This window comes from Rutidosis leptorrhynchoides, chromosome 3 (genome assembly GCF_046630445.1).
Source record: "Rutidosis leptorrhynchoides isolate AG116_Rl617_1_P2 chromosome 3, CSIRO_AGI_Rlap_v1, whole genome shotgun sequence".
Lineage (NCBI taxonomy): Eukaryota > Viridiplantae > Streptophyta > Magnoliopsida > Asterales > Asteraceae > Rutidosis > Rutidosis leptorrhynchoides.
The window spans coordinates 90,189,578-90,205,974 of NC_092335.1; the positions used below are offsets into that span (position 1 = coordinate 90,189,578).

At 36.0% G+C, this 16,397-nt stretch overlaps 1 protein-coding gene across 1 annotated transcript in view; it reads right to left on the minus strand.

Moving 5' to 3' along the window:
* The window catches only part of LOC139900187 (peroxidase 70-like), an 84,517-nt gene that overhangs the window by 29,204 nt on the left and 38,916 nt on the right, over positions 1 to 16,397 (minus strand). The window contains exons 3-4 of the mRNA XM_071882981.1: positions 11,717 to 11,748; positions 2,459 to 2,504 (exon numbers count right to left, since the gene is read on the minus strand). Of these exons, the coding sequence (XP_071739082.1) occupies positions 2,459 to 2,504; positions 11,717 to 11,748 (78 nt within the window). The remainder of the gene's footprint in view (positions 1 to 2,458; positions 2,505 to 11,716; positions 11,749 to 16,397) is intronic.

Below are 16,397 nucleotides of genomic sequence, written 5' to 3' on the forward strand. Positions count from 1 at the left end.
CCATTTCTTCACCCCATTTTCTCATACTTACACTCCCATTTCTCTCTCAAAATACTCTTAACTTCATACTTGATCATCTCCAAGCATTTTCCCCATCATTTAGCTTCAAAAACAACCCTTAATCATCATAAGAAAAACCATACAAGAACACTTCAAGAATCCTTTCAAGAACACAAGTTTACTTCCAATCTTTCATCCAATTCCATCACTCTTTTGGTTCTAGGTTCTTACTCCTCTTTTACAGCAATCTTGTCCAAGTAACTTGAGGTAGTAACTTTGTTCATAACCTTATTCGATTCATATATATATAGCTATCTTATTTTATGGTATAAAATTTTAACAACAAGAACATAGTTTGAATGTTTTCAAACTTGTTTGCAAACTAAATAGATCCTTCTAACTTAACTTTTAAAATACTTCAAGACCTGTAATATAACTTAAATATATGCTAATTTAACAAGGTATAACTTGGTTTTTCAAAGAACACCTTAAAACTGAATCTACGGTGTCGGAGTGTAACCGGGGGCTGTTTTGGGTTGGATAATTAAAAACTATTTTGAACTTTGAATTGGAGGCTTATTTTCTGGAAAATTGATATTTACTATGAATATGTTAACACATAAAAATTTCATGATTTAACTCAAAGTATAAGTATTTTTAGAAAAATAATCATTTAAGGTTGTTTACATGATGGAAAATGATCAACTCCATAAGTTTCACTAAAGTTTGACCTATGACCTGTGATTTTGAATACAAACTAAGGTATTTACAGTTCATAGTCTTAAAGAGGGACTCGATCCAAGGAAGTGGCAATTTGAATCAACGAAAACGGAGTTGTAACGAAGAAACTATGACCAAAACGAGATCGGATATCTAAGACTAGTTTAGCTACGAAAATAATTGGAGAAAATTAAATAAATCACATCTTTTTAAAATAACATGATATTTTATATATATGTACTCATAATTTAATTTTATATGGTTCAGGATCACCCGTAAACAATACGAGAAGATTAATCATAAGATCCCATGATTGTACGCAACACGTCATTTGACAACACCGGTACTTTATGTACGCAACACGTCATTTGACAACACCGGTACCGTGGGTCAAGATTAATCTCGACCAATACATATACGATGGGGGTTTTTATTTATTTCATTGGGGGTTTATTAAACACCTAAAAATGAACCATTAAAATTGAATTACTAACATCGGACTGCTAACTACGGACTAAGAAATTATTAAAACTATTAAAAGTATAAAAAGTATATATATGTGACGATTGTTTAAAATAGAAATATATTGATAAACTATATATGGATAGGTTCGTGATATCAATCGGAGACCAAGTCGAAATTACATATCTTCAAGACAAAAGTGAGTATATAGTCCCACTTTTAAACTCTAAGTATTTCGGGATGAGAATACATGTATTTTATGTTTTACGTTATGGACACAAGTAACTGAAAAATATATTATACGTTGAGTTGTACCACTGGCATACTTCCCTGTAGCTTGGTAACTGTTATTTACAGCGGTATTGTAAACGCGAATCCTGTTGATAGATCTATCGGGCCTGACAACCCCAACCGGACTGGACGACCAGTATTCAACGGTTGCACAGTACTTCGTTTTGTGACTACACTTGGTACGGTGTAGTAAGATTTCATAATAAAGGGAATATGCGACGTGATTAAATGTTAAGTATGGTTACCAAGTGCTCAACCACTTAGAATATTTTTATTAAAATGTTTATATATGAAATCTTGTGGTCTATATTTATATCGCTGCCGGCATTAAACCTATATCTCACCAACTTTATGTTGACGTTTTAAACATGTCTATTCTCAGGTGATAATTAGAAGCTTCCGCTGAAACATGTTGAATTTAAACAAGATCTTGAGTATGCATATTTGTGTCAAAAATAAAACTGCATATCGGAGGATTTGTAATGTAAAATATGCTAGAAATCGTATTGTTATCATCACATGTAAAGTTTGTAAGTCTAAGATTATCGCTAAACGATAATCATCTTTATTTTGTCTAAAGCTTGTATCAAAATAAGAATTATGGTTTGTAATGTAAAATATATGCAGTTGTTCTTTTAAAAATGTCGCATATAGAGGTCAATACCTCGCAATGAAATCATACGTTATCTAACACGTTCTTATGGTTAAGGACGGGTTATGACAATAAGTAAGTGTGCTGAAGGAGACAAAGTGAAGTACGCTATGCATACCTTCACATGTATTGCGTTAACATGGTGGAATACCTATCTAGAGCAAGTGGGACAAGATGCTGCTTACGCGCTACCGTGGTCAGCATTCAAGCACTTGATGAACGAGAAGTACCGTCCCAGAACCGAGGTCAATAAGCTCAAGTCAGAGCTTAGAGGGTTACGAACACAGGGATTCGATATTACTTCGTACGAAAGACGATTCACAGAATTGTGCCTATTGTGTCCGAGAGCTTTCGAAGATGAGGAAGAGAAGATCGACGCGTTTGTGAAAGGGTTACCGGAGAGAATCCAAGAAGATATAAGTTCACACGAGCCTGCCTCCATACAAAAGGCATGTAGAATGGCTCACAAACTAGTGAACCAGATTGAGGGAAGAATTAAAAAACAGGCGGCCGAAGAGGCCAACGTGAAGCTAGTCAAAAGAAAGTGGGAGGAAAACGGTGATAAGAGTCACCAAAACAACAACAATTATCCCAACAATCGCAACATCAATCGCAACTACAACAAACAGCACAACAACAACAACAACAACAACAACAACTACAACAATTATCTCAACAATAATAACAACCGCAACAACAACAACAATCAGAAGCAGCTATGTCAAAGGTGTGAAAAGTATCACTCGGGGTTCTGCACCAAATTTTGCAACAAGTGTAAAAGAAATGGTCATAGCGCGACGAAGTGTGAGGTCTACGGACCAGGGGTTAACAGAACGAAAGGAACAAATGGTGTCGGAACGAGTAATGGCGGAGCAAGTAGTGTTGGAGTAAGTTATGCCAATGTAGTTTGTTATAAATGTGGAAAACCGGGCCACATTATTAGAAATTGCCCGAACCAGGAGAACACGAATGGACAAGGCCGCGGAAGAGTTTTCAATATTAATGCGACAGAGGCACAGGAAGACCCGGAGCTTGTTACGGGTACGTTTCTTATTGACATTAAATCTAGTTATGTTTTATTTGATTCGGGTGCGGATAGAAGCTATATGAGTAGAGATTTTTGTTGTCCATTGACGCCATTGGATAGTAAATTTTTACTCGAATTAGCAAACGGTAAATTAATTTCAGCAGATTATATATGCCGGAATCGAGAAATTAAATTGGGTAGTGAAATATTTAAGATTGATTTGATACCAGTAGAGTTAGGGAGTTTTGATGTAATAGTTGGCATGGACTGGCGGAAGGAGATGAAAGCAGAGATCGTATGTTACAAAAATGCAATTCGCATTGTACGAGAAGAAGGAGAACCCTTAATGGTGTGCGAAAAAAAGGGCAACACGAAGCTACATCTTATTAGTAATTTGAAGGCACAAAAACTAATAAGAAAAGGTTGTTATGCTGTTCTAGCACACGTCGAGAAAGTACAAACTGAAGAAAAGAGCATCAATGATGTTCCCGTCGCAAAAGAATTTCCCGATGTATTTCCGAAAGAATTACCGGGACTACCTCCACATCGATCTGTTGAATTTCAAATAGATCTTGTACCAGGAGCTGCACCAATAGCTCGTGCTCCTTACAAACTCGCACCCAGCGAGATGAAAGAACTGTAAAGCCAACTGCAAGAACTATTAGAACGTGGTTCCATTCGACCAAGCACATCACCATGGGGAGCTCCTATTTTTTTTTGTCAAGAAGAAGGATGGTACATTAAGGTTGTGTATTGACTACAGAGAGTTGAATAAACTTACCATCAAAAATTGTTATCTACTGCCGAGAATTGACGACTTATTTGATCAACTACAAGGCTCGTCGGTTTATTCAAAAATCGATTTACGTTCTGGATATCATCAAATGCGAGTAAAGGAGGATGATATTCCAAAAACTGCTTTTAGGACACGTTATAGTCATTACGAGTTTATGGTTATGCCGTTTGGATTGACTAACGCACCAGTTGTGTTCATGGACCTTATGAACTGAGTGTGTGGGCCATATCTTGACAAGTTAGTCATTGTTTTCATCGATGACATACTTATTTACTCAAAGAATGATCAAGAGCACGAAGAACATTTGAGAAAAGTGCTAGAAGTATTGAGGAAAGAAAAACTGTACGCTAAGTTTTCAAAGTGTGCATTTTGGTTGGAATAAGTTCAATTCCTCGGTCACATAGTGAACAAAGAAGATATCCAGGTGGACCCGGCAAAGATCGAAACCGTTGAAAAGTGGGAAACCCCAAAAACTCCGAAGCATATACGTCAATTTTTAGGATTGGCTGGTTACTACAGATGATTCATCCAAGATTTCTCCAAAATAGCAAAACCCTTGACTGTATTAACGCATAAAGGGAAGAAATTTAAATGGAAGGATGAACAAGAGAAGGCATTTCAGTTATTGAAGAAAAAGCTAACTACGGCACCTATATTGTCATTGCCTGAAGGGAATGATGATTTTGTGATTTATTGTGACGCATCAAAGCAAGGTCTCGGTTGTGTATTAATGCAACGAACGAAGGTGATTGCTTATACGTCTAGACAATTGAATATTCACGAGCAAAATTATACAACTCACGATTTGGAATTGGGTGCTGTTATTTTTGCATTAAAGACTTGGAGGCATTATTTATATGGGGTCAAAAGTATTATATATACCGACCACAAAATTCTCCAACATATATTTAATCAGAAGCAACTGAATATGAGACAACACAGGTGGATTGAACTGTTGAATGATTATGATTTTGAGATTCGATACCACCCGGGGAAGGCGAATGTGGTAGCCGACGCTTTGAGTAGAAAGGACAGAGAACCTATACGGGTAAAAGCTATGAATATAATTATTCGTACTAACCTTACTACTCAAATAAAGGAGGCACAACAGGGGGTTGTAAAAGAAGGAAAGTTGAAGAATGATATACCCAAAGGATCAGAGAAACATCTTAATATTTGAGAAGACGGAACCCGATATAGGGCTGATAGAATTTGGGTACCAAGGTTTGGAGATGTGAGAGAAATGGTACTTAAAGAAGCACATAAAACTAGATATTTAATACATCCCGGAGCGGGGAAGATGTATAAAGATCTCAAGAAACACTTTTGGTGGCCGGGTATGAAAGCCGATATTGCTAAATATGTAGGAGAATGTTTGACGTGTTCTAAGGTCAAAGCTGAACATCAGAAACCATCAGGTCTACTACAACAACCTGAAATCCCAGAATGGAAATGGAAAAACATTACCATGGATTTCATTACTAAATTGCCAAGGACTGCAAGTGGTTATGATACTATTTGGGTAATAGTTGATCATCTCACCAAGTCAGCACACTTCCTGCCAATGAGAGAAGATGACAGAATGGAGAAGTTGGCGCGATTGTATTTGAAGGAGGTTGTCTCCAGACATGGAATACCCGTCTCTATTATCTCTGATAGGGATGGTAAATTTGTTTCAAGGTTCTGGAAGACGTTGCAACAAGCATTGAGGACTCGTCTAGACATGAGTACTGCCTATCATCCACAAACTGATGGGCAGAGCGAAATGATGATACAAATGCTTGAAGACATGCTACGAGCATGTGTTATTGATTTCGGAAACAGTTGGGATCGACACCTACCGTTAGAAGAATTTTCCTACAACAATAGTTATCATTCTAGTATTAAGATGGCGCCGTTTGAGGCACTTTATGGTAGAAAGTGCAGGTCTCTGATTTGTTGGAATGAAGTGGGGAATAGACAGATTACGGGTCCGGAGATAATACAAGAAACTACCGAGAAAATCATCCAAATTCAACAACGATTGAAAACCGCCCAGAGTCGACAAAAGAGCTACGCGGACAGTAAAAGAAAAGATATAGAGTTTGAAATTGGAGAAATGGTCATGCTTAAGGTTTCACCTTGGAAAGGCATTGTTCGATTTGGTAAACGGGGGAAACTAAATCTAAGGTACATTGGACCATTCAAGATTATAGATCGTGTCGGACCAGTAGCTTACCAATTGGAGCTACCTCAACAACTCGCGACTGTACATAACACTTTCCATGTCTCGAATTTGAAGAAATATTTTGCTAAAGAAGATCTCACTATTCCGTTGGACGAAATCCAAATCAATGAAAAACTTCAATTCATTGAAGAACCCATCGAAATAATGGATCGTGAGGTTAAGAGACTTAAGCAAAACAAGATACCGATTGTTAAGGTTCGATGGAATGCTCGTAGAGGACCTGAGTTCATCTGGGAGCATGAAGATCAGATGAAGAAGAAAGACCCGCATCTATTTCCAGAAGATTCCTCAACACCTTCAACAGCTTAAAATTTCGGGACGAAATTTATTTAACGGGTAGGTACTGTAGTGACCCGAACTTTTCCATGTTTATGTATATTAATTGAGATTGATATTTACATGACTAAATGTTTCCAACGTGTTAAGCAATCAAACTTGTTAAAACTTGATTAAATGAAATAAGTTTCATATAGACAATTGATCACCCAAGTTGACCGGCGATTCACGTACGTTACAAAATTGTGAAAACTACATGTTGTGGTATATATCGACACATATATATGGTTGACATGAGATTATTATGAGTAAGTATCTCACTAAGTATATTAACAATGTGTGATATACATAAGAAATGAGATTACTAAGTTAAGAAACTCGAAATGATATATATAACGATTATCGTTATGATAACGTCTACTAAATACATATGTATCATATTAAGATATTGATACACTATATTTAACATGATAAAATGATATTTAAATATATCATTAAGTGTGTTAACAATGAACTACATATGTAAAAACAAGACTACTAACTCAAGAATTACGAAACGAGACTTATATGTAACGATTATCGTTGTAACGATATTTTAATGTATGTATCATATTAAGAGATATTCATAAATCATAATATCATGATAATATAATAATTTAACATCTCATTTGATATAATAAACATTGGGTTAACAACATTAATTGAGATCGTTAACTTAAAGGTTTCAAAACAACACTTACATATAACGACTGACGAAGACTTAACGATTCCATTAGAATGTATATACATGTTGTGTTTTGATATGTATTCTTACACTTTTGAAAGACTTCAAGACACATATCAAATTACTTCTACTTAACATAAATGCTTACAATTACATCCTCGTTCAGTTTCACCAACAATTCTACTCGTATGCACCCGTATTCGTACTCGTACAATACACAGCTTTTAGATGTATGTACTATTGGTATATACACTCCAATGATCAGCTCTTAGAAGCCCATGTGAGTCATCTAACACATGTGGGAATCATCATTTGGCAACTAGCATGAAATATCTCATAAAATTACAAAAATATTAGTAATCATTCATGACTTATTTACATGAAAACAAAATTACATATCCTTTATATCTAATCCATATACCAACGACCAAAAACACCTACAAACACTTTCATTCTTCAATTTTCTTCATTTAATTGATCTCTCTCAAGTTCTATCTTCAAGTTCTAAGTGTTCTTCATAAATTCCATAAGTATAGTTTCATAAAAATCAAGAATACTTCCAAGTTTGCAAGTCTACTTCCAAGCTTTCTAATCCATTCCAAGTAATCATCTAAGATCAAGCAACCTTTGTTATTTATAGTAGGTTATCTTTCTAATTCAAGGTAATATTCATATTCAAACTTTGATTCAATTTATACAACTATAACAATCTTATTTCGAGTGAAAATCTTACTTGAACTGTTTTCGTGTCATGATTCTGCTTCAAGAACTTTCAAGCCATCCAAGGATCCTTTGAAGCTAGATCCATTTTTCTCATTTCCAGTAGTTTTATCCAGAAAACTCGAGGTAGTAATGATGTTCATAACATCATTCGATTCATACATATAAAGCTATCTTATTCGAAGGTTTAAACTTGTAATCACTAGAACATAGTTTAGTTAATTCTAAACTTGTTCGCAAACAAAAGTTAATCCTTCTAACTTGACTTTTAAAATTAACTAAACACATGTTCTATATCTATATGATATGCTAACTTAATGATTTAAAACCTGAAAACACGATGAACACCATAAAATCGGATATACGCCGTCGTAGTGAAACCGGGGGCTGTTTTGGTTTGGATAATTAAAAACTATGATAAACTTTGATTTAAAGGTTGTTCTCCTGGGAAAATGATTTTTCATATGAACATGAAACTATATCCAAAAATCTTGGTTAAACTCAAAGTGAAAGTATGTTTTTCAAAATGGTCATCAAGATGTCGTTCTTTCGACGGAAATGACTACCTCTTTAGTAATTGACATGTAACTTAAATTTCCGACTATAAACCTATACTTTTTCTGTTTGTATTCTTAAATTAGAGTTCAATATGAAACCATAGCAATTTGATTCACTCAAAATGGATTTAAAATGAAGATGTTATGGGTAAAACAAGATTGGATATTTTTGATCTTTTTAGCTACGGGAAATGTTTAACAAATCTATACAAATCATATCCTAGCTAACTTATATTGTATTATACATGTATTCTAATATATTATGTAATCTTGGGATACCATAGACACGTATACAAATGTTTTGACATATCATATCGACCCATGTATATATATTATTTGGAACAACCATAGACACTCTATATGCAGTAATGTTGGAGTTAGCTATACAGGGTTGAGGTTGATTCCAAAATATATATATACTTTGAGTTGTGATCTAGCCTGAGACGTGTATACACTGGGTCGTGGATTGATTCAAGATAATATATATCGATTTATTTCTGTACATCTAACTGTGGACAACTAGTTGTAGGTTACTAACGAGGACAGCTGACTTAATACACTCAAATCTTTAAAACATAATAAAAATGGTTGTAATTATATTTTGATTATACTTTGATATAAATATACATATTTGTATAGGTTCGTGAATCGATCCGTGGCCAAGTCTTATTTCCAAGGAAGGAAATATCTGTGAAAGTGAGTTATAGTCCCACTTTTAAAATCTAATATTTTTGGGATGAGAATACATCCAGGTTTTATAAATGATTTACAAAATAGACACAAGTACGTGAAACTATATTCTATGGTTGAATTATCGAAAACGAATATGCCCCTTTTTATTAAGTCTGGTAATCTAAGAATTAGGGAACAGACACCCTAATTGACATGAATCCTAAAGATAGATCTATTGGGCCTAACAAACCCCATCCAAAGTACCAGATGCTTTAGTACTTCAAAATTTATATCATATCCTAAGGGTGTCCCGGAATGATGGGGATATTCTTATATATGCATCTTGTTAATGTCGGTTACCAGGTGTTCACCATATGAATGATTTTTATCTCTATGTATGGGATGTGTATTGAAATATGAAATCTTGTGGTCTATTGTGACGATTTGATATATATAGGTTAAACCTATAACTCACCAACATTTTTGTTGACGTTTAAAGCATGTTTATTCTCTGGTGAATACTAAGAGCTTCCGCTGTTGCATACTAAAATAAGGACAAGATTTGGAGTCCATGTTTGTATGATATTGTGTAAAAACTTCATTCAAGAAACATATGTCGATGTAATATATTTCTATTGTAAACCATTATGTAATGGTCGTGTGTAAACAATATATTTTAGATTATCATTATTTGATAATCTACGTAATGTTTTTAAAACCTTTATTGATAACATAAAGGTTATGGTTGTTTTAAAAATGAATGCAGTCTTTGAAAAACGTCTCATATAGAGGTCAAAACCTCACAATGAAATCAATTAATATGGAACGTTTATAATCAATATGAACGGGACATTTCATCGGATATACACAAATGTTCGATAATAGAATCGAGAAACGCTTCATTATTTGAAAATGTATTTCCATACATTACAAATGAAAGTGAAAGTTCTTCTATGATAGACGAGAAGGTGTTCATGATGAGACACCTAATGAGCTAGTTCAAGAGGAACTGGTCGATAAAGGAACTTCCTCAAAAGGATCTCAATGGAGAGATGCCATTAAATATTTATCTTTCGATAATAAATTGAATTATTTAATATCGACGCGAGGAATTTCTAAGGAAAATTCTCTTTATAGAGAAATAAAAGAACTTCCTCGATAAATGGCATACACATTATGCTTATAGAGGAACTAATACTGAATGTATTTTAAACACTCTTAAATAGTATATTTAAGGCAGTGTTTAAGTATATGAAGTCAATTTTGTCATGATACAAGGAATATGGTATGACTTTTCTTGTGAGAAAAGCTATGGAGAATATGAATGATGCGTCATTTATTCTAATGCTTTGAACATAAAGTCTATGGAGTACTAGACTTGGACTTGTTAATAATGATCATCTGCAGAGATCAATTAACAACTAATATTTCACTGTGTTGAATTTTTAATTTTTTTTAAAGATAAAATCGCTTTCATTCAGTAATAGAAGCATTTGGTATATTTTGAAACCAGATTTGTAAACATTTTTGATGATGTGAATTATTCCATTTTGTGTGGAAGATGATATTGAAGATAATTATAAATATAAAGATGACAATCTTTATTATATTATTATCTTGAGATCTGAATTACCTAATCAGTATTCGGATACAAATATAATTTGAGTGCGAAACTTTTGTTAAGCTTTCTAAATTCGACGTCTCTAGGTCAAACCTAGAAAATGACTAAGAATTGCTCAAATTTACTAAAATATGGATCACAAAAGATGTAAATCTTATGTGTGGGCATTTGAACGTTTCATTGATTAGAATCATATTATATATATATATATATATATATATATATATATATATATATATATATATATATATATATGATTATGATATCAGGTTGCAAGACATGTGGGGAAGCTTTGAATGATAAGCGGTAACCCTAGTTGGTTGTGTAAAATGATCAACACGATAGCTTAAAAATGTGGGGGTGTCTTGCATTTTGATATCAAGAACATGATACATGATAATGCGTTCTAATGTATCTAATGAGTTGTACTCGATCCGACTTAGCATATGCTGTAAGCAAGCTAAATAACAGATATCTGATACATTATAACAGATATCCTGCAGTGATCAACGGTCACTTTGATGCTAACTGGATATCTGATACAAATGATTCCAAAGTGACAAGTGGATATGTATTCACACTTGGAGGTGATGCTATATCGTGGAAATCGTTTAAACAAACGGTTATTGCTAGATCCATGATGGAATCAAAATTCATCGCTTTAGATAAAGTCGATGAAGAGGGAGAATGTCTATGTCAATTAGTTGAGGATATACCAAGATGGCCTAAGCCGGTGTCGGTCATATGTATACATTGTAATAGCCAATCGGTGGTTGGTAGAGCTCATATCCCAATGTAAATGTATAATGGTAAGACTGACGTAGACATAATAAAGTACGACAACTAATCTCTAGAGAAATTATCACTATTGACTATGCGAAGTCAAATGATAATATTGCGGATCCGCTGATAAAAGGCTTAAGCAGAGAGTTAGTTTGTGAGTTGTGCGTGGGAATGGGACTGAAGCCCATGAAAGGCTAAGTTTATATGAAGGAAAACCTAACTCAGTTGACTGGAGATCCCAAGATCTGAGTTCAATAGGACAACCTACTTGTATGAACTGGCGACGGTCACTGTGGGGGAGTTAATTACTAAACTAGCAACCCCTACACCTTTTAAAGGGAGTTTACTAATTAAGAGTAGACTTCCTAGTCCATTCCTAAAAGTGACAAGTAAGAGGATAAGCCTATGGCTTTTAATGATTCAACTCAAATAATCATGCGTGGTTAGTCAGTAGCCATTCAGTGGTGAATCGCCTATGTAAGAGAGAAGTGGGGTCGCTTCGAAGGGTATTGTTGGGGCACAATACTTGATAAGCTCTCGCAGAACCAGGCTAATGTTCATGACCATAACGAACATAACTATGAGGACTTGAAGTTGTCAGGGAGAGTCTTGTGTGAAGCGTATTGTCGCCTACACAAACGGCAGACGAGTTCAAAGACATCGCCGTCTACTCAGAGCCAGTAGACTAAGTGAGTTTTCACAAGCAAAAGTTCAAAGGGTAACACCTACTTATCGTATGCAAGATTCAACCGCTGAAACTTAATCGGAATATTGTTGTTTCTGAGATCGATCTCCATTCATGTGGGGGATTGTTGGAAAAACTTAATAAAAATATGTGTTTTTCACCAAACTTTGGACACAAATAATTATATGTTTGAGTGACATATAATAGTAAATATTTAGTGAGTTTTGTAGTCCTTAACGAGGGCTTTAAAATGAGTTAAAGAGTGTCCAAAACGGATTAAATGTGAATGAGATATTGAATCTCAAAGTTGATAGTTTGGTGCAAAATCTAGAAGTTTTAGTATTTTGTCCCACATCGGTTGTGGGAACAAACCTAAGGCTATAGTCTCCACTATAAATAAAGGCCTTAGGCTTTGAAGGAAAATACACCAAAAATCATATAAGCATTCTTATATGATTTCCTCTCAGCTGCAACAAGGTCTCCTCATTCGGGTTACCTTTCAGGCAAGTGTTCAAGTCCGGCAGTACGCTGCTTCGGATCGGTGTACCCTGGGAATAGACGTCAGATCTGTTTAAGGGAATTGTGTCAAACACAAGCCCGGTTCAACCCTTCAAATCGGTTAGATCGTTCTATCTTTTCGTTCTTGATCTAATTATTTATTTTTGTGTGTATATTATAATCCGATAATTATGAATAAGTTGTGATATGTTTATATTATTTTCAGTTTCGTATACATATTTCCTACAGCATTTTCACCAAAGTAATGTCCAGCCTCATGGCAAGTGAACGTGAGGAATCACCATCTTGTGTCTGTTTATAAATTTATCCGTTTATTCACATTAGATAAACACACAAACTTCTTGTAACGACCCAACCCTTTAACCAACCAATAACGCGGAATAAAAAAAAAATTTAAAACTGATCTGGAGGGTGCGCGGCGCGCACCACTGCCTATGCGCGGCTCGCACAAGGCCTGAGACAGTTCTGACCAAAATGTCCATTTTTCGTGAAAAGATCTTCGACTTCCCGACACTTTTAGACCGAACGCTTTTCACAACAAACTCATATATGTAAAACTCACACGAATCAAACATAAAAATGATGTTTTACAAGCGGGGCCCACACGACCCAAAATACAAGTTTAATACAAGTTTCGACCACCAAAAAGTTTAAGTTCCAAACTACACAATGAGCATGGCGTTTGGGATTAAACTACCCAACTACCGGTCAAACTCCAAGAGCTACTAAAACCAAAAGCGTCCCCTAGCATCAAGCGGGATCTCTAGTCCAATACGATGCCCTTACCCTTGTCCAAAACCGAACCTATAAAAATGGTAAACAACGAGAGGGTAAGCAAAGCTTAGTGAATGCAATAATTATACGAATACATATATAATTATACCTACTTGCATGCACTTACACAAACCGCAAACATGCTAGCAACACAATTAGCTTATCGTCACATTAACAAGCTATAATCTCCAATACCACAAGCTAGCAACAACCGCATAATAATATAACTCGAAATGATATAATATGCTTACAACACAAGTAACCATGGTCGACCAATAGTACAAGGGAACGACGCTCGCGAAAACGCCATCGGTGTTCATAACATCCATTAGGGCACTTAACACCTCGCACCACTAACCCCTAGGGTGGCACCTTAACACCTCGGCACATCACCCCGAGTGGCATCTTAACACCTCGAAGCAACACTCATTATTTTACGGAGTGGTGTCTTAACACCTCGACACTACACTCCTGGGTCGCATCTTAACACCTCGATGCTACACCCGAGTGGCATCTTAACACCTCGATGCTACACTCTTCACGTGAAACGTGGTGTCTTAACACCTCGACACTACACCTTTCATGCTACAACAAATAGATACATTATATACATACGCATATAATTATTCCACTCACCTTAACAATTAGATGACGATTTCAACCTCCACAAGCTTCAAAGCAAAATACCTAATATAATAAGTACTTGATCAACACACAAGCTAAGTGGACTCAATACTAACACTAACACATGAGCATTTAATGACTTAATGTATTAAATCGCCCATTTATACCAAAACCGCCCAATTAAAGACAAGACCACCACTAATCACTTTAAAGCTAGTGATTAAGGTCCAACAACACCAACTAATACATAATTAAGGTAATTCATACCCATCTTTCCAAACTAGGTCAATTTATTACCCAAATAACCATTTTAAGACAACACACCCATTTCGGGTCATCCACTAACTAACCAACACCCATTTACTAAATAACTAGGTGCGTTAGCAATTAACTCACCAATTAGGGTTCATAAACATCATTTAATACTTTGAAACCCTAGACTAGTCACCAATTAGTATTCAAGACTCAATTTTACCCAAGAACACCCAAAATCACCAATAATGGGTTTTGTGTTCATCATTTACTCAAACCCTAACCCTTACACTAAATCAAAGTAAGGAAAATAAAATTAGAACATACCACAACCACCACAATGAAGCTAGAGATAAGATGAACGACTTTAATGCTTGAACTTTAACCCAAAACAAGCTCCTTCCTCTTGGATTTAAGCTTTCTCTCTCAGAAATCACAATCTCTCTCTAGAATCAAAGTTAAAGTGATAAGGTTGTTGATTATGGAGTAATGGTGCTCCACAAACTGACCTATCTGTCTCTAACCCGTCCATAAGTGAATTTACCAAAATGCCCATCAAAATATCTGATTTAAAAAGCTGGAACCCGGCTACAGTAAGGGGTGCGTGGCGCGCTCCCTTTAGTGTGCGCGGCGTGCACTAGGCTCAGCTCACTCAGTGACTTCTGTTTAACTGCACAACATCACCCACACTCTATGTAACATATTTACACTGCTGTACAAACTGATTAGGGTCTTACAACTCTCCCCCACTTATTCGGATTGCGTCCTCGCAATCCAAGCCGCATGACAAGAGGGAAGATAAACCAACACGAATTCTTCGGGCTCCCAAGTAAACTCGGAACCCTTACTACGACGCCATTGAACTTTAAAAGTCCTAACCTCTTTATGCCTCAACATTTTCACCTTCTCGTCAAGGATAGCAATCGGTTCCTCGACATATTCTAATTTGTTGTTTAGCTCGATCTCGTCTAATGGCATCCATGAGGAATCATCTGCAAGACACTTACGGAGGTGGGAAACATGAAATGTATTATGGATCCCCGCAAGCTCTTCGGGTAATTCCAATCGATATGCAACTTCACCAACACGAGCTAAAACCTTGAACGGCCCAATAAACCGAGGAGCTAACTTTCCCCGTTTTCGAAATCGAATAATACCCTTCCATGGCGAAACCTTAAGCATTACCATATCGCCTTCTTGGAACTCAATCAATCGCCTATGTCTATCGGCATACGACTTTTGCCTATCTTGAGCCTTCTTCAAATGTTCTCGAATCAAATCGATCTTGCTATTGGTCTCTAAAACCAAATCGGTACTCCCGATCTCTCTTTAACCCACTTCTCCCCAACAAACGGGAGTTCGACACCTACGCCCATAAAGCATTTCGTAAGGTGGCATCCCGATACTAGTATGATAACTATTATTGTACGAGAATTCCACCAAAGGCAAATGCTCATCCCAACTACCACCGAAGTCAATGATGCACACTCGTAGCATATCTTCCAAAGTTTGATTCATACGTTCGGTTTGACCGTCCGTTTGAGGATGATACGCCGTGCTCAACTTCAATTGTGTACCCATATCCTCATGAAACTTTTCCCAAAATCGAGATGTAAAACGGGTATCTCGATCCGAAATAATAGATATAGGAACCCCATGTCGAGCGACCATTTCCTTGATAAACAACTTAGCCAAGGTCTCTGACGATATCGCTTCTTTAATGGGAAGAAACAAAGCACTTTTCGTCAACCGGACAACTATCATCCAAATCGTATCAAATTGGGTTCTCGCCGTCTTAGGTAACTTTTTTATGAAATCCATGGTAATGTGCTCCCATTTCCATTTCGGAATTTCTAACTGTTGCAATTTACCATACAGCTTTTGGTGTTCGGCTTTTACTTGCAAACACGTGACGCATTGCTCAACATACTTCACAATATCACGCTTCATGCCCGGCCACCAATAATCTTTCTTCAAGTCAAGATACATTTTCGTCGCGCCCGGATGAATGGAAT